We start from the raw sequence: 20000 nt of genomic DNA, 5'->3' as shown, positions 1-20000 counted from the left end.
TTTCTTTTTTACCCTTTATTTTCTTCCATTTTTATTTATTTTTATTTCATTTATCTTTCTTTTTCATTTTTCTTTTTTTACTTTTTGTTTTCCTTTTGTCGAGAACTTCAAACCCGATTCGTACGAGAGAAAAAGAACTATAGATTTGTATATGTGTATACATACATACATACATACATACATATACATATAATGTAGTATATATGTGTGTTGAACGTATCGGCATAAATGTGGTTAGAGAGAGAAAGAGAAAGAGAGTGAGGGAGTTAACTATCAATATATATATATATATATATATATATATATATATATATATTTGTGTGTATATGTGTATGTAAAGGCACTTACGTGATCGATATTAATTTCTCCCTTGTACATGAACTCGACGAGTACTTTGATGTCCGAGAATTTGACGTCGCGCATGATTACGATAGGATCCTTCTCTTCGTATTGCGACAGGATCGTGTCAAAGTAGGTGCTGCATGCCGATAGGACGACCTGCGAATAATATAAATATTAATTACAATATATATATATATATATATATATAAACAAATATATATATATATTACATAGAATATTAATCGAATTTGTTCGAAAGAAAATTAAACGTTCTCAGTTTCTTTCCTTTCCTTTTCTTTTTTTTCCTTTTTTTTTATTAATGACGATGATAAAAAAAAAAAAAAACACAAAAAAGAAAAAGAAAGAAAATTATACGACGATAATATTTCTCTTTTCGTCAAATTTTTTTCCTAGGAAAATTGACGTTCAGATATATTTGATGTCCCTTCCCTATCGATAAATCGTCCCTGTTAATACGAACGTAACCCTTAATAAGATCTACGTTACTTTGTAATATGGCACACGTCGATCATCGTTAATTATAAACGAAATGAAAATGTAGATTTGGAGAGAATGGATGCTGTCCCAACGTTAATAGCACACGTTCGAATGTCCGGACATATTTTCAACGTAAAATGTGAATAAAACGTGACAGAAAATCCACTCTCTCTCTCTCTCTCTTCTTTCTTCATTCGAGACTTTTTAATAGTGTCGATAATACCTATACGAATGGTACTTTCATTTTGATCCAAGTACTACGATATATCTCATATATATGTATGTATGTATGTATGTATGTATGAATGTATGTATGCATGTTGTTTATATACGAGAGATCATCGAGTCAATAGAAGTTTGTTTAAAACGTTTCAATCGTTCCTATGTACGATTAGAACAATTGATTACATGGATGAATGAGCAGGTATTTTTATTTTCATGAAATAACTATGAATCGTTTATACGCGTTAATAACTATGATATGTAATAAGTTTCAATTATTCGTCAGATCAAATTGGTTTAATAAAAATTTTGTTTTCTTTATAAAATGTGTATGTATAAAATAAAAAAAACCTTTCGATCTGATTGTATTGCCAAATTAAAAATCATCTTGTATATGTGCGCGCGTGTAAATATAAATATGCTGTATTACATAATTTCATTTATCTCCGTATTCGAATCTTCAACATTGATCAATTCGACAAACGAAACTTGAAACTTAATTTTTCATGTAAATTTAAATCCTTTCTGATTGTACTATCAAATTAGAAGCAACTTGCATATATATATATATATATATATATATATATATACACAACTTTAGATTATGCGGTATTCCATAATTTCATTTATTCTCCAATTTCGAATCTTCAATATCGATCAATTGAAATAAAAAAGCTTCTTATGAAAAAAAATGTCATTCTACATTTCCGACTTAATCTTTTATGTAAATTCAACTCTTTTCTGAATGTATTGTCAAATTACAAAACATTGTGCATATATATATATATATACACATATATACACACATACACAAAGCTATGCTGTATTTCATAATTTCATTTATTTTTACATTCGAGTCTTCAACATTGATCAATTCGAAAACGAAGCTTGAAATTTAATTTTTCATGTAGATTCAACCCATTTCTGATTATACTGCCAAATCAGAAACACCTTGCATATATATATATATACACTATATATATACTATATATATATATATATACATACACACAACATTTAAATTATGCAATGTTTCATAATTTCATTTATTTTCCTACTCAATTCGATTAATCTGAATAACGAAGCTTCTTACGGAAACAAAGAACAAAGAAACAAAAAAAAAGAAAAAGAAAAAAGAAAATGTCATTCCACATTTTCAGATTTAATATTTTCACGTAGTTTTATCATCTTTCCACCCTCGTATTCTTCCACCACCCTCTTGTCAATTCCCTTTTCAGTTGTACAATCAAATCAAAAGTATAATACATACAAGCCATCGAGATCATCGAAGTCAATCGATATCTGATCGCATCCTTTCAATAGTTAGATAATAATACGATCTATGTTATTGTGTAAAACAAAACGATTATCACGATCACCTTTAACCTTCGCAATTTACAATAACAATACAATAACAATACTATACAAATCTTTCCACGTAATACACATACACGCATATCTTTTCTTTTTTCTTCTTCATTTCCATTTATTTTATTAAGACAAAAAATTATATATATATATATATCGTACAAAATGTATATATATTTATATATATATATTATATAAAAAAAATTTATATATATATATCGTAGAAAATTATATTTATATCACAAAAGAAAAAAAAATAAATAAAAGAAAAGAAAAAAAGGACACATCAGTTCGATCTGTTTGTAAGCCGAAGAAAACTCGAAGATGATCGAGAGACGATCAATAGAGACTTTTAATTTTTCATTTAGTTTCGATCGTATTACGCGAGCGTAGAAATAGATGACGAGAGAGAGAGAGAGAGAAAGACAGAGAACGACGCAGAGAGAAAAACAGAGAGAGAGAGAGAGAGAGAGATAGAAATAGACATAGAGGGACGAGGACGAGATTGAGGGAGGATGAGGGAGGATGAGAGAGGACGAAGAGAATGAGGAAAACGAAAAGAAAGAAGGAAGGAAGGAAGGAAGGAAGGAAGGAAGGAAGGAAGGAAGGTTATCGAAGTCGAAATAAATCAATGTCACGGTGCTTCTTGCCTCGCCGTGAACTTCTTTTCACATAGAAAGAGAGAGAAAGAAAGATAGACATAGATAGAGAGATAGATAGAGATAGAGACATAGAAGAAGAAAGAAAGAAAGAAAGAAAGAGAGAAAATTCGTTCCCTCTCCGTTCTGGTAGAAAATTTTCTTCTTTTATCCAGCACCATCCCCCCCAAACTCTACCCCGTTTCCCACCCTCTTCTCAAGGATAGCATCGATCGTCTTTTCTCCTTGGATTCGTCTCGCAGCTTGGAGTTTTTCCTATCTCTCTCTTTCTCTCTCTCCCTCTCACACACACACAAATATACAGACACATAGAGAAAGAGAGAGAGAGAGAGAGAGTCTTTTCTCCGTATAACGGTATAAAAGTATCACCGCATAAATTTCGTCCGGCCGACAGGCGTTAATTACTCTCAGGCCGGCTGAGAGCACACACACACACACACATACACACACATACATAAATATCTCTTACACAGTTCGTACAATATATCCAGACAAGGGTTGGTTGTATAGCAACAGCCAGCAGCAGCAATAGCAGTAGCAGCAAACAAGCAAGAAGCAAGCAAGCAAGGAAGGAAGGAAGGAAAGAAGGAATGGACGAAAGGGGTAAAGGGTGGATCAGAGGGTTGTGGGAGTCACAGCGGTAGCGTTGGCTGTGGCGACGAGAGAAACAGACAGACAGAGAGACAGAGACAGACACAGGGTGGGAGAGGAGGCAGGTTAAACGCGTCTCGCTTTGGAAATCAATATAATCGCCACTTTTATTATCTTTTATTTATTCCATAATTCCTGCGCATTTACGTCTCGTCGCCGTCAATAAAAACGGAAACGGCCGGCCGTAAATACGTGCGCTTTAATTACGTTCGCTCGTTGACTGTCCCTCCCTCCTCTCACCCTCTCCTCCTCCTCCACATCCTCCTCCTGCGCCCCCTCCTACTCTCACCCCCCGTGTCTCCATCTCTTTCTCCTCTTTCTTCTCCTACCAATTTCTTTATCTCGCTTCTGTCCACCTCCCTCCCTCTCTCTCTCTCTCTCTCTCTCTCTCCTTACTTTTTCTCGTCTTGAAAAAGAAGAAAAAAAGAAAAAGAAAAATAGAGAACAAAATAAGAAAAAGAAGGAAGGGAAATATAAAAGACAGGAAAGGGAACAAGACGAGGAAAGCGAACGCGGCTCGTAAATTCGAGAAGTTGCGAAGTTCGATGGTGGGGAAGGGATACGAGGGAGGATGGGACGAAAGAAGGGTGGTACTGGGTGGATGGGTAAGAGAAAAAAGGGGTGGAATGGGGATAGTCTCTCTCTCCGCGGGAGACAGTAAGGAAGAGAGGAAAAAAATGGTTAAAGAATGAGGAGAAATAATATCTTTTCACTTCGAGGGTTGGGTGGCTGCGTTCGAGGGGTGGTAGAGGAGAAGAGTCCGATCTTAAAGAAGAGAAAGAAGAAAATGGAACGAGAGAGACAGAGAGAGGGAGAGAGACAAAATGGAAAAAGAGAAAAAAAAGAAACGAAGCAAAGAGGAGAAAGGACGGGACGCGATGAAAGGAAATTGGAATTAAGAATAAATTAAAAAGAAATAAAATGAGGGAAAAAGGGATATGTAGGGTGATGGTTGAAGACGGAGAGAGAAAGAAGAAGAAGAAGAAGAAGAAGAAGAAGAAGGAGGAAAAAAAAGCGTACGAGAGATTAAATACGTTTTTCAAACGACGATGGATTCGTATGGAAATATAACGAAGGAAAAATGTTCTTATCGACGATTTCGTTCTCGTTCTCCTTCTCGTTATCATGGTCGTCGTTGTCCTCGTAGTTTCCTTCCTAGTCGCGTCTTTCTCTTTATTAGCTTGTTTACTTAAAATTTGATTTTTCTTTCCTTAAATTTCTCTTCTATTTCTCCCTGTTGTAGGTTCGTTCGTTCGTTCGTTCGTTCGTTCGTTCGTTCGTTCGTTCATTTTGTTTCCGTCCGTGATAGCAGTAGTAGCAGTAGCAGTAGCAGCCATACTAGGTTTCGTATTAGGAGGATGACGAAGGCGAAGAATAAAAAACGAGAAACAAAGAGAAAAAAGTAAGAAAAGGAGAAGTAAAAAATTGTTTGTTCGTTGCCGTCCTACTGCTAGTAGTAGCAGTTGATTTTGTATTAGGAGGACGAGGGATAAAAGAAGGAAAAAGAGAAAAAATGGAGAAAGCTAAAAGAAAAATAAGAAAAAAAGAAAAGAAAAAGAAATTAAGGAATAAGGAGAAAAAAGTGGAAATGAAACAAATAAAATGAGGGAAGAAAAGAAGAGAGGAGGGTGTGCTGCGTGCCGTTTCCGGGCGATCGAAACGAAGAAAGAAAAAGAAAGAAAAAGAAAGAAAAAGAAAGAAAAAGAAAGAAAGAGAAAGAAAAAGAAAGAAAGAGAAAGAAAGAGAGAAAATCGCGGTGGTCGTCATAGCCGTCGTCGTCGTCGTCGTCGTCGTCGTCGTCGTCGTCGTCGTTTGCTTCGTCTCTTCCGTCTCGTTCGTCTCCCCCGTCTCCTCCGCAGGTACGAAACATTGCTGCCACGGCTGCCCCGCCCAGTCAATAGCCTGAATATTTAACGTTAGAAGTTCCGTATTGATTTTCACGATTTTTACGTCTCCACAAATAAGGCCGTAAAAGGCCGGTACCTCCTCCTCTCTACCTCCACCTCTTGCACCTCTACCTCCTGCACCACCTCTTCCTCATTCTTGGAGGGGGGATTGAGGAGAGAGAGAGAGAGAGAGAGAGAGAGAGAGAGAGAGAGAGAGAGGAAGAAAGGAAGGAAGGAAGGAAGGAAGGAAGGAAGGAAGGAGGCTGGTGGATGGGTGGATAGGTAGGCTGGTTTGTAGGCAGTAGAGAGGGTTCAAGGGGGTTGAGGCTTGAAAGGACGAGAGAGAGAAAAAGAAAGAAAGAAAGAAAGAAAAAGAGAAAGAAAAAGAAAAAGAAAAAGAGAGAGAGAGAGAGGCCGATAGACGCGTTACTTTTCAGTGCCAGCGCGCTATATAACGCTTTATTATGCCGGGGCGCTTTTATGGGGAAATACTGCGATGAAAAAAGACGAAGAAGACGAGCAGACGCATGGAAGGTGGGAGAGGGTGAGTGGGTGGGTGGTTGGTTGGTTGGTTGGTTGGTTGGGTGGGTGGTAGAGAGAGAGAGAGAGAGAGAAAGAGAGAGGGAGATAGAAAGAGGGAGAAAGGAGACCAAAGGTGGGGTTGTTCGAAGGTGGTGGTAGAGGAGAATGGGAGAGGAAGGAAAGGGCAGAAGAAGAAAGAAATTGCACTGCCCGGGTTTCATATCGAGTCATTACGATCCCCGGGCACTTTTACCCCCACCACCCCTTTTTATACTCTTCCTATCCTCTTCTCTACTACTACTACCACTACTACTATTACTACCTCTTCCTTCTCATCCTTCTCCTCCTCCTCCTCCTCCTCCTCCTCTTCTTCTTCCTTCTTTCCATCCCCCCTAACCTCTCCCTCTCACCCTCACCCTCACCTTTCCCTCCCCCTCACCGCCACCGTTCACGACGTCTTCTGACATTAAACTTTTTATCGTGCATAACGGCGCTTCGTCTTTCGCCGGGAATGAGAAAAAAAAGAAAGAGAGAGAGAGGAAGTAGAAAAAGCAGAGAAAGAGAGAGAGAGAGAGAAAGGGGAAAAAAAGAAAAACGAAAGAAATAAATGGAAAGACCCGTCGGTGGGCTATACCCCAGCACCACCCACTTAACCACCCACACCCATCCTTTTTGGCCCCTTCACCCCGTTCTCTCTTCTCTTATTCACCCGCTACCACCTTTTTATCGTCGTCGTCGTCATCGTCGTCGTCGTCGTCGTCGTCTTCGTCGTTGTCCTCGTCGTCGATAAACTATCGAATTTGTCGATTTAATTCTGTTTTTTTTTTTTGCTTTGTTAATCGATATCTATTCTTTTTTCGATCGAATCGTTTTTTTTTAGACTTTTATTAATGTATGTTTATTAATGTATGTAAGTATGTATTTATATATTTATGTACGTACGTATGTGTTCTTTTTTTATATTCTTAATCTGTTACGTATTAAAGTATTTAGATTCGTAATTAAGCTTCGAAGATTTTACTACGGTTTTCATAGGAATATATATATATATATATATATATATATATATATATATATATGTATTGGATTACTGTTGTATGAGTTTCTTAAAAATTATTATATCGTATATAGATTTTATTTATGTTGTATATATGTATGTATGTGTCACGTATTAATTAAAATAATTAAACTTCATAATTACGCATCGAAGATTTTACTATGGTTTTCATAGTGAGAAATTATTGGATTACTATTCTATAAGTTTCTTCATAGAATTATCCTTTATATATATATATATATATATATTGTATATATTATATATAAAAAACTGACGCATTTAGATCTTAATAAAAGTGAGATTATTCGCGATAGCATCGAATCTAATAACTAATTAACGAATTTAATCGGGAAAAACAATAGTTAATGTGAAATGTTGAGGAAGTGGTGGTTACAAGGATTTTCGTTATGAATAGTATAAGCATTACGTCAGTTCTAAGAAGCATAATAATATTTTCGACTCTTACATAGAAAAAAGAAAAAAAAAAAAGAAAAATACGGATAAATAAGTCGTTCGTTATCGGCTACACAGTCACGCGGTGATTACTATTCTGAAAAATTGTTTTTTTTTGTCATTTCCCCTGTTTTTTTTTTTTTTTTCTACAAAACATATCGTCCGTTTTTCATAAGATAATATTGAACGGAAAATGTTTATGCTATTACGAGCAAACGTTAGTTAAAGTACTTAACATAGATAGATGGAGTTGTTTTAACATTAGAAAAAAATTAAACGTAATATTAACATTAAAATTAACAGTAGAAAGAAATCGAAAATTATATGAATCTTAAATTATAAAATCAATTGGATTATATTTGTCTCATTCGATCGTTAGGAAAATGGTTTCTATTTTCGACATATTTATAATGATATTTTCTAGCATGTTACTATCTATGAATGAGATTGTATTTTTACACCCTCTATATAGGACAGACACGCACACGATTATTAATTTTTATATATAGTTATTAATGTTTGTATATAGTTATTTTAATCTATGTATAAACAAAGTTATCAGTGTGTATTATGTGTGTATATATATACATACACAGTTTTATAAATATATATATATATATAGTTATTCTTTTCGTTACGTCATTTTTTAAATTATTATAAACATCACGTACATTTTGTTCGTCGATACGAAAACGTATTTACGAAAGAGAAAAAGCAAAAAGAAAAAAAAAAGAAAATGAAATTAAAAAAAAAAAGAAAAGTAAAGTAAAGAGAAGAGAAAAGAAAACAAATTGCTATTCTGGAGATAGTTTCTCTCGTAAATTAATTAGTTTAGATTAATCGTACCAGCTTGTCGATAACGAGCAAGCAAGTTTATAAGCTAATGTACGATTCTAGTTTATATCTAATCTTTGAAATATATTTCAGGTTCTTAAATTGTATTGGAACAGACCCATGTAAAATGTTATCGATATTAGCGATTTTATCGTAATTACTATTGGAATTATCAATAAATATTATGTTGTGTAATTATTTTTATCGTTATGAGACAGAAATCATAGGTATCTTAGAAATCATGGAAATAATTATAGGGAAGAGAAAATTTACAAAATTAATCACGTGTATAAACAATTTTACACACACACACACACACATATATATGTGCAAAAAAAAGAGAAACAAAAATAATAATAATAATAATAATAATAATAATAATAATTCCTTGAAAAACGCTCGGAGATTGGAGGTGGCCATTAAAAGTAAAATATAAAACAAAAATAAAAAATAAAAAATAAAAAGGAAGCGAGATTATATTAAAAAAAAAAAAAAAACAAAACAAAGAAATAAAAATTGAAATAAAATCAAAAGTAAAGTGTAAAACTAATCATTACGACTGTGGTCGGTAAATGTAACGTTAAAAAAAAAAAAAAGGATAAGAAAAAAAAAGAAAAATGAAAGGAAAAAGAAGAAAAAAATAGAAAGATACGTCCAATCGATCCGAGCACATCGATTACCAATTAAAATTAAAGCAATGAATTAATCAAGTTATCTAATCTTCGAGATGGATCGATCCGATTGTTCGGTATAAGAAAAAAACGAAATAACGGAGAGGGATCGAAGAAATGAGAAAAAGAAAAATGAAAAAAAGAAAAAAAAAACAGAGTAGAATGTCCAAAGAGAAAATCTTATCGCGTTGGTGTCCACGGTTTTATATATAAGTAGGTACACGTACGTAAACTAACTAAGTACTTTACTTACGTACCACTGGGTTCTTATTTACTTCTTTAGGGAGGTTTCGTTCGGTTAGTTCGGAAGTTTGTTAGAAAAACGAGATTACTGGCCTTTCCGACTGCAGTTACGTAATTCGATCGATAGTTTAGGCGTTTCCCGTTTCTGGCGAGCGACAGTACTTGCAAACGTAAGAGAGAAAGAGAAAGAAAGAAATAAAGAAAGAAAGAGAGAGAGAGAGAGAGAGAGAGAGAGAGAGAGAGAAGGAAATAGAAAGAAGGAATAAGAAAGAGACGGATTGAAATGCTTTACACGACGAAGCAAAGCACAACCAATGATGAGAATAAACGATAACACGAATTACATACACATACATACGTACATATATAGATGCATATATTCATATATGTATGTATACATATATACATATATTCATATATACATAGAGATGCATACGTACATACATATGTAGGATAGATGCATATATTTATATATGTATATATATACGTATATATGTGTATGTATATAGGTGTGTATATATATATATATATGTATATTGAAAAAGAGTAGACTAACGTCGTATTCATCGATAAAACCAACCCGAGTTAGTTCACCGAAGTGACATAAGAAAAAATGCATGTCCGCGTGCACGTCGTCGACTAGAGAGAGAGAGAGAGAGAGAGAGAGAGAGAAAAAAGAAAGAAATAGAAAAAAAGGAACGAGAGAGAGAGAGAGAAAGAGAGAGAAAGGAAAGAAAGAACTTATAGTTCGAAAGTACTTATACACAGAGAACACCGTTGTGACCCCGTTTTTTTTTCCCCCTGTATATTTTCTAAACTATTCACGATAATATAGGAAACGTTCGATGAAAATATTTTTAAACTTACGGGTTACAACTGCATCAAATATGTTAATACTGTTCGACGATTGAAGTACTTACTTACTCACTCACTGACTTTACTTATTTACTTCCTTAAACGATAAATTTCTTAAAGGAATGTTTAACGATTAGAAAAAAAAAAGAAAGAAAGAAAAAAGGTTGGAATAAGAGAAAAATTGTCGTTCGATTCTCTCGCGAATTTTCGCGGGAAATTTGAATTCGCCGCCCTGTTTTATCGACGCATGTGTTCGTTTTCTCTCTCTCTCTCTCTCTCTCTCTCTCTCTCTCTCTCTCTCTCTCTCTCTCTTTTTTTTTTTATCTTTTTACGAAGGTAAAGCGAGATCATTTTCGACGAAATATTTCAGAAGACGAACGATCTTAAAAAAAAAAAGAAAGAACAGAAAAAAAGAAAAAGAAGATACGATCGTAAAATGTATTTTGTTTCTACTTTTTCTTTCTTTTTTTTTTTTTTTAACGCGAGAGACAACGAGATTGAAGGTACAAAAAAAATTTATGGAAGGCGACTTGACGACTATTGCTCGAGAGAGGAGATGGGAAGGTTCAAGAAGTGGACGGAGGGAGGTGGAGGAGGTGGGAGGAGGAGGAGGAGGAGGAGGAGGAAAGAAAATGAAAGAAAGATGAAATTCGTTGTGCGACGGGAACCCAAAAAATTCCTGGAAAGAGGTCGAATCTTCTCTCTCTCACTCTCTCACTCTCTCTCTCGCTCTGTCTCTCTCTCTTACTCTTTCATTTTTATTATTTCTATTTTTTTTTATTTTTATTTTTATTTTTACGGCCGCCGCACGTAATAATCGCAGGTAGTAAAAATTACGGTTGGGAAAAAGAAAAGGAGAATAAAAAAAAAAAGGAAGAAAAAGAAAGGAAAAAGGAAAAAAAAATTTTCAAATTTCCGCCAAGTCATTGTCGATTCTCGTAAAACTTGTACGGAGAATGAGGAAAAAGATAGAAAGAGAGAGATAGAGTGAGTGAGTGAGTGAGTGAGTGAGTGAGTGTCTGTGTATGTGTGTGTAAGAGAGAGAGGGAGAGAGAGAGAGAGAAGTGGAGGGGATGAACGAAAGGGTCGAGGTGTAGAGAGGGACACATGTGAAGTATTACACGATATATGTCAAGGAAACAAGGAAGTGGAGGTGAAGTAATTAAAAAGAAAAAAAAAAATAAGAAATAAATAGAAATAAATCAAATGAAGTAAAATAAAGAAGGATTGAAGGATGTAATTGTTTACGAATTTATAGATACGATTATATAATATAATATTGTACGAAGATCATCATAGTGATCGAAAAATATCGAATTCATCCACCCCTTGTTTAAAAAAAAAAAAAAAAGATTTCTAGGTCGACGTCGTATTTATCGAAATAAAGTTGATAATTATCGTGAAGATTTCTTTCAATATAAAAATAAATGTAAAATATAAAATGACGATGTAATTGTAATAGATACGTTAATTTATATACATACATACATACATACATACATATATATATATATACAATGAGAAAGAAAAAAAATAATAGAAAAATAAAAAAGATGGCGTCACGTACTATATAGTATATATTTATATTATATTCCTCTGTATTACCGAAAACATACCGATTTATCGATCGTAAGGAAATCGCGTGTGTACCAATCCGTTATGAAAAAAATTAAAAAAAGAAAAAAACGAAAAAGAAAAAAAAATAAAAAAAAAGAAAGAATACCAATTTAAATAAACTTTTCCGCTAATTTAAACGGACATTTCATTTCCTCACCCCTCTCTTTCTCTATATACATACATACATATATATATATATATATATATATAAAATATATATCTATACATCTGATATAAATAATATAAAGAAAACAAAAACACACACATCCACACACACATACACATACAAAAAAAAAAGAAAAATATCGTCATTCCATCCTTCCTCTCCATTCTCTAACCACAATGATTTATTGATCGTTTCCAAAGCTCGTATATATGCTGAACCATTTCGTCAAAAAAGAAGAAAGAGAAAAAGAAGAAAAAAACAAAGCAAAAAAAAAAAGAAAACAAGAAAGAAAGAAAGAAAGAAAGAAAGAAAGAAAAAAGAAATACCAAGCAAATAAAACCACAATTAGTTTCATTTTAAGTAAACATTATTTCGAACTAATAATTTGAACGATCAGTGACGTAGATGGGCACGCACATAGAACACACACGATGATAAATAATACATAGCTTAAAATACGAGATAAATACGAACACGATAGAAAGCACGTACATACGTGCGTACGTAAGATACACGTGAGCACGTACGCGCACAAACAAATTCAAATTCAAATTCAAATTCAAATCCAAATTGATACGCATATTCGTGTAAGGATGAAGGGGTAGAAGAACAGCCACGGATAGCTTTATTCAAAAGGTATTCGTGGAACGCGAGAGAAGAAGTTTTGCACGATCAAAGAGCATCATCCGGTTGGAGTAAGGGCTAGTAACGAAAAGGGTAGTGGTATGAGAAAGAGAGAGAGAGAGAGAGAGAGAGAGAGAGAGAGAGAGAGAGAGAGAGAGAAAGTGGTGATAGAGGAAGGGTGATAAGAGATATAGGTAGATAGGTAGGTAGTTGAGAGGGTTTAGAAGAGTGAAAAGAGGAGGAAAAGTTTGGTAGTAGTACGAGGTGATAGAAGTAGCAAGGAGAACGAGATAGGTAGGAGGTAGATGAAGGATGGAGGTGGTGGTGATGGTGGGAGGTGGTAGGAGGAATGAAAAGAGGGGAGGACAGAGAGGGGTGGACGCACACGTGGCAAATAATGTAAATGAACGTGTAGAGGGTAGGAGATACGGTTTTTAGAGGAAGTAGAACACGCGCACGCGAAACCGGCGAGACAGAGTCTAATGAAAAATATTAAGCCCCGAGATAGGAGTAAAATAAATTAATCTTCTATGCCAGTGTGTCGGGGCACTACTACTGTTACTACTACTACTACTACTACTACTACTACTAATAGTAGTAGTAGTAGTAGCATCGTCATCGTCAACGTCGTACCATCGTGACACCATCGTTCTCCCATCACTACTACATCATTGGTATTGCCAACGCATCCTCCGACGTCTACGTTTGTTATCCGTGTATCCGTTACATGTATCATCTTTATATACATGTACATATGTACGTGTTACGTATACGTTTGTACGTCTACGTACGTTTGAGAATGAGTATGACTCACGTGAGTGTGTGAGATAGAAGCCCTGCTGTTCATTCGTTTGTATGACGAGAGAACAGTGAATAGCGAAGGGTAGAGAGGGTAGTAAAGGGGGTAGAGAGTAAGAGAGAGGGGCAGAGGGGCTTGAAAAGAGGGAGAGAAAGTACTTAGACTCGTACAAAAATATCGATTATACTTTTTTACGAGTTCACTCGCTCCACCGAGTGTTAATTTTGCGAAACGGCCTTCCCCTCGCCACGCGTGCCTCGTAAAATCCTATTAACGCGTACGAGAAGGTCCTCTCTCTCTCTCTCTTTCTCTTTTCCACTTCACCCTACCACTCTTCTCCCTTCTCCCTACTCTTCACCCTCCTCTTTTATACTCCTACCACCTACAGAGTGGTACGCCTCTACACATTTCACCGCTTTTCGCAATAAAAATTCGAACGAGTCCGTATTTAACATTTTTTTCTTCTTCCTCATTTGTACTCTCTCTCTCTCTCTCTCTCTCTCTCTCTTTTTTTTTTTTTTTTTTTTTTATCTCACTAACTCGATCCCTCTTTTTCTTTCTTTCTATCTTTATCTTTATCTCTATTTCTATCTCTCTTTATGTCTCTGTCTATATCTATCTATCTATCTATCTATCTATCTATCTATCTATCTATCTATCTATCTATCTATGTATCTATGTATCTATTCGTCTACCTCTATCTCTCTTTCTAGTTTTCTCTTTTCTCTCTCACTCTCTCTCTCTCTCTCTCTCTCTCTCTCTCTCTCTTGCTTCTCGCTTCTGTCGAACTTTCTAAGGTTCAAAGTCGAGCGGTTCAAGGACATGCCTTTTTATCATGGTGGAATACACCTCGGAAAGTTAGCCATGCGTTAAATTTCAACCACGATTTAATAATCGAGAAGATTTAATAAGTCAACTACTCTCGTGTTTCTCTTCTTTTTCTATCCTTTTTCTTTCTTTCTTCTTCGTTTTTTTTTCTGCTTCTTTTTGTTTTTCTTACACGTCGACCGTCAAAGGGTATAAAAATAAATCGATATAAAAATAGTAGAGTAATAAAATTTTGTATCGTTGTTAGATATTGTCTTTATTAGAAGGTATATATGATTTTTCGTCGTTTGAATTAATTAAAGAAAAGAGTAAGAAAAGATAGGAAATCACGGGAAATGTTTGAATAGAAAATTTACATAACCGAGTACTTCTTCATCGGGGCTCATTTTTTAAATGGCATTTAAAGTGTTAATAAAAATATCGTGTTATTACGTTTAATGTACATTTGTAAACGTTTCAAGGTTTTAAGTATTATCGTTGTTGAGAAATACTAAGGAAACATTACGTAGTCAAAATTTAGAAATAAAGAATGCTAAATATAGAAATATTATCGATTTGAAATTTAGAAATAAGATATGTTAAATATGGAAATGCGATATATTAGAAATTTAAAAAAATAATAGGAATATCGTACTGTTGGAAACTTAAAAATAAGAAATATTAAATAGAGATATATTGGATACTATGAATTTAGAAATAGTAACTTGAATAATATATTCTTTTACTTTCTTTAATAATTTCTTTCTTTTTCCTTTTTTTTTCTTTTTTGTACGAAAGAAACTTTCCAAATTCAATATCAGTATCAAATTATCATTACCACTATTATCATTAATAATAATAATAACAATGGTAACAACAATAATAATAACAGTATTAACAATAAAAAGCAATTACAAATAATTATAATTATAATACAATTATTATTACAATATAATACAATAATAATAATAACGATAATAATAATCATATTATAATTATTAATTATTATTATAATCAAATATTACATCATACTTCCGAATCTTTTTTTAGAATATAGGATGTCCGGGTTTAACGACCTTCGCACCTGGCAACCCTTTCGTATGAGTATATAATAATTACCCTGAAGGCACATAGAGAAGAGTCTTGCCTTTATATACATCGTGTGCATCTTGAGAACGAACAAACGAACGTACTACGTACACACGTACGAACTAACGTTAACGTTAACGTTAACGTGAAAACATCAACGTGAAAACGTGAACGTGAAAATGTGAGCGTGCGATAACGTGGGCTACGATGTTTACTATATAATTTTATGTACGGTCGCGCGAATACCTGAAATCCCGTTGCCATTTTTTTTGTCTTTATTTTATTTTTTGTTATTTTTTTTTTTATTTTTAACAATTTCCGTTCAGCTCTCTCGATGTATCACATGCCAATACGGTAAGCTCGGTTTATTGCATACAGTTGTTTCGTCGAAATGCAAGCCGGTTCCCGTACGACGACCTCTCCTCTTTCATTCTCACTCGATAGCATGTCACACGCTTCGTTCTTATATCTATATACCTATCTATCTATCTATCTATCTATCTATCTATCTATCTATTTATCTATCTGTCTATCTATATGTTCATCTATATGTATATATGTATAGATATGTATACGTATCTTTTTCATTCTTTTATATCTTTTCGATAAGTCGCGAATTTTATTCTGATTTTTTCTTTAATTTTTTCTTTTGTTTTGTTTTGTTTTTTTTTAATTTTTCAAATTTACTTCGTCTTGTTCAGTTTCTTTAATCGTAAGAAATCGTGGAGCCTGCATTGGTTCCTCCTTTCGTTGTGTAAAAAAAAAAAATGGAAACTTTTACTACGATCTTCTTTAATGACGTTTTTTATTTATTTATTTATTTATTTATTTATTTATTTATTAAATTTCTTTGTTTCTTTCGTAAAGGAAATGTTCGCTTCAGAAAAAAAATTCTTTATGATTATCTTTAAAAATGATTGTGATTGTTACTGTTAATATTAATATCATTTATTTATTCATCTCATTTGTTAGAGATTCTTCATTTTAAAAGTAAAAGAAAATTTTCAATTTCGTCATGATTTTCTTCGTTGTTACCCATTATTATTAATATTGTTATCATTGTCGTTATCCTTTTCTTTTCTTTTTTTTTCTTTTTTCTTTCATTTTCGATTTTCGAAGTAAAGCAAATAATTGTTTTTCGAGAATTTCATTATTGCGAATGATATTTATTATTTTGACGTTTCATTTTATTTGATTGCTTTTCGGTATTATTTTTTTGAAAGAAAATGTTTATACGAGAGAGAGAAAGAGAGAGAGAGAAAGAGAGAATGAGAACCCTGCCGTTCTTTGTCGATACTTTCGTTAGTCAAAAATTGTATTATGATTCTCTCCAATGATTGTTATTACTGCTATTTTCTGTTTTCTCCTTTTTTTTCGACGTTATATTTTTTGATTGGTTTTTTCAGTATTGTTCTGTCTGAAAGAAAATGTTGACGAGAGCAAAAAGTGAGAGAGAGAGAGAGAGAGAGAGAGAGAGAGAGAAAGAGAGAGATGGCGAATAAGCCGAAAATTAAACGTTATTATTTTCTTTAATGATTTGTAATTATTATTATTATTAGATTTGATTTTTATTATTAAAAAAATGTATCGTTCGATGACATTGTCATCTCCGAAACAAAAGATTTTCATATGGGATAGATAAAGAGAGAAAGAAGGAAAATTCCCTCATTTATTTTTAATAAGTCAAAAATGTTCATTATTATTTTCATAAACGATGCTTGTTATTAAATTGAACGTATTATTTTTTAATTACTTTTCCAAATATGTATGTTCTTAACGAAAAAAAAAAAAAAAAAGAATCTTTCCAAACATTTTTTTAACGAAAAGCAGAGAGAGAGAGAGAGAGAGAGAGAGAGAGAGAGAGAGAGAGAGAGAAAGAGATAGAATTATATCTTCGTAAATAACTTCATTAATCGAAAATTTCATTATAACTTTCTTAAGTATTATTAGTACTATCCTCGTCATTCTTATAATTATTAAATCTTTATTTCTTTATTGATTTCGAGTTAGTTTTATCGTAAAAAAACGATTACTTTTTCGTTATTGTTCCGTTCGAAGAAAAAAAAAGAATAGACAAACGAACAAAGAGAGAGAGAGAGAGAAAGAAAGACAACTCTACGATTTTTTATAAATAATATCATTAATCGAAAATTTCATTTCAACATTCTTAAGTATTATTGTTACTATCCTCGTTATTATCATAATTATTGAATCTTTATTTTCTTTGATTTATCGTAGAAATGATTATTATTTTCGTTATTTTTTCCTTCGAAGAAAAAAGAAACAGAGAGAGAGAAAGAGAGAGAGAGAGAGAGAGAGAAAGAAGAGAGCTTCGAAATATGTGAGTGGAGAATCGTCGACGACATTTCTAGATATTTACATCGTAAATAGTGTGAGAAAGAGTGAGAGAAAGATTGAAAATGAGGAGGAGCCGTTATCGTACTTCGTCCGACAAGCGAAATGCGATATTTAATGAAGCGCGTTAGTCATCGGAAAAACAATGTTGCATAGTCCAATCGATAATTTCCACTCCCTCTCTCTCTCTCTTCTTTTCCTTCTTTTTTGCAATTTTTTTTTTTTTATTCTCTTCTTATTTTTTCTTTTTCTTTTTTTCTCTTATCTTCTCTCTCTCTCTCTCTCTTTCTCTGTTACACACACACACGCACAGGCACACACCCCTACCACTCCATACTCTTTCTTCTCGGAAATAAGAGATCGAGCTTGTACTCTTGCTCAAAACTTTATTTTACGTCTTTCTTTTCACGTTTTTACAAAGATCGGATCTTTCAAACGATATCTCTCGCGTTTTTTTTTTTTTTGATTTTTCGGCCATGTTCCAAGTGTATTCCTTGTAAAGCATTTCTCTTTATGATTATTCTTGGATTTATTTTTTATTTTTTATTTTTTTATTGGGTTTCTTTTCTTTTTTTTTTGGAGGAAGAGAGAGAGTGAGAACAATTTTATTTTTACACTAGAATACGAGTACGATACGGAGATGTAAAAATAGAAAAAATGAAAGAGAAAATGGTTGGATAGATAGATAGATGGATGGATAGATAGATTATATTTGTAACAATTTTAGATTTGAATTATTAACAAGTTGCATTAAGTATGAAGTCGAAAGTAGAGTAAAAGGTTTTCTTAGTTTTTGTAAAAATTATTTAATACGACTTAATCCGAAAGAAACGGGGAAAAAAAGAAAATAAAAAGAAATCAAATATCAAACGTCGTGTGATTTTACGTCATAGATAAATTATGTTGTTTAAGTACGAGGATAAACATGATGTTAAGAGAGATTCTGCTAATTGTAAAAAGAAAAAAAAAGGAAAAGGAAAAAAGATCGGTTAACGTAATCGAACTTAAAAATCGACGGAAGACAAAAATAATTTAAATAAAAGAATTATATAAATAAATAAATAAATGAATAAATAAATAAATAAAATCTCAAACGGAAATTCAAATCATCGCGTGCTCATACGAGATAAATAAATTGTGGTTTTGCGATTACAATTTCAAAGATTAAACAAGCAAGACTGAGCGTTAAGATAAACATAAAGTAAAAAGACCAAAAGAAAAAAAAAACGAGTCTCAACTTTGGAAAAATCATTTAACGTAATTAAACTTAAAGAACGAAGAAGAAAGAAGAAAAAAAAGAAAAGAAAAGAAGGAAAAACAGAAAGGAAATAAAAATAACTAAAATATCAAACGGAAATGATCGTCGTGTTTACATAGATAAATTCTATTTATAATAACTTTAGATTAAACAAGCAACGCTAAGTACGAAGATAAATGCTTAACGAGAAGACATTGCTTCTCTCAAAAATTACTGTATATAGAAAAGCGAAAACGAAAGGAAAAAAAGAAAGAAAAAAAAAATAACAACAAAACGAAAAATTTGAGCTCCGAAATATTACTGAGATCGATTAACAAAGAGAAAAAGAAAGAACGAATAAAATGTATAAAAAAAAAAGAAAGAAAAGAAAAAGAAAAAGAAAACAAAATTATAAACTAACGCATTTAAATTTGATAGACGACGAATCATTCCTTTCGCAATTTCAGACGACAATTCTGATAACGGGAGATATAAAAAAGGGAAAAGATAAAAAAAGGACAGCAAGAATTTCTTTGTTAAAATTAATTAATATCGTTGTACTTAAGATAAGTGGAGAGAAAAAAGGAGAAGAGGAAAAGAGAGAGAGAGAGAGAGAGAGAGAAAAAAAATACGAAAATAATTATCAAATAAAGAAATATAAAAGAGAGAGAGAGAGAGAGAGAGAGAGAGATCACGTGTGCGTCGAGACGTGACAGATTAAATATCCTTATGACGACGATTTCGCAGATTAAACAAGCAAGGACAAAGTATAAAGATAAAAAAGAAAAAAAGAAATAACGGAGAAGGACGAACGAGAGATTATTTTCAAAAATTCATTAATATGATTTAATTAAAAATTGATGAAAAAGAGGGAGAGAGAGAGAGAGAGGGGGGAAGATAGAGACAGAGAGTGAGAGAAAAAAATGTATATATATATATATATATATATATATATATATATATATATATATTAAATATAAAAAAGAAATGAGCCATTCCAGACGTCTCGACGTATAAACTATAAATCCTAACAGTCGTTAATACT

General features: G+C 32.9%; 1 protein-coding gene across 21 annotated transcripts in view; it reads right to left on the bottom strand.

Annotated features, from left to right (window-relative positions):
* The window catches only part of LOC127071975 (longitudinals lacking protein, isoforms N/O/W/X/Y-like), a 123779-nt gene that overhangs the window by 18953 nt on the left and 84826 nt on the right, over positions 1–20000 (bottom strand). For all 21 annotated transcript variants that reach the window (XM_051011912.1, XM_051011915.1, XM_051011906.1 and 18 more), the window contains one exon: positions 349–498. In XM_051011912.1, the coding sequence (XP_050867869.1) occupies positions 349–498 (150 nt within the window). The remainder of the gene's footprint in view (positions 1–348; positions 499–20000) is intronic.

This window comes from Vespula vulgaris, chromosome 24, assembly GCF_905475345.1.
Source record: "Vespula vulgaris chromosome 24, iyVesVulg1.1, whole genome shotgun sequence".
Lineage (NCBI taxonomy): Eukaryota > Metazoa > Arthropoda > Insecta > Hymenoptera > Vespidae > Vespula > Vespula vulgaris.
Note: the sequence above shows the minus strand (reverse complement) of the source record. Positions and strands in the feature narration are given on the sequence as shown.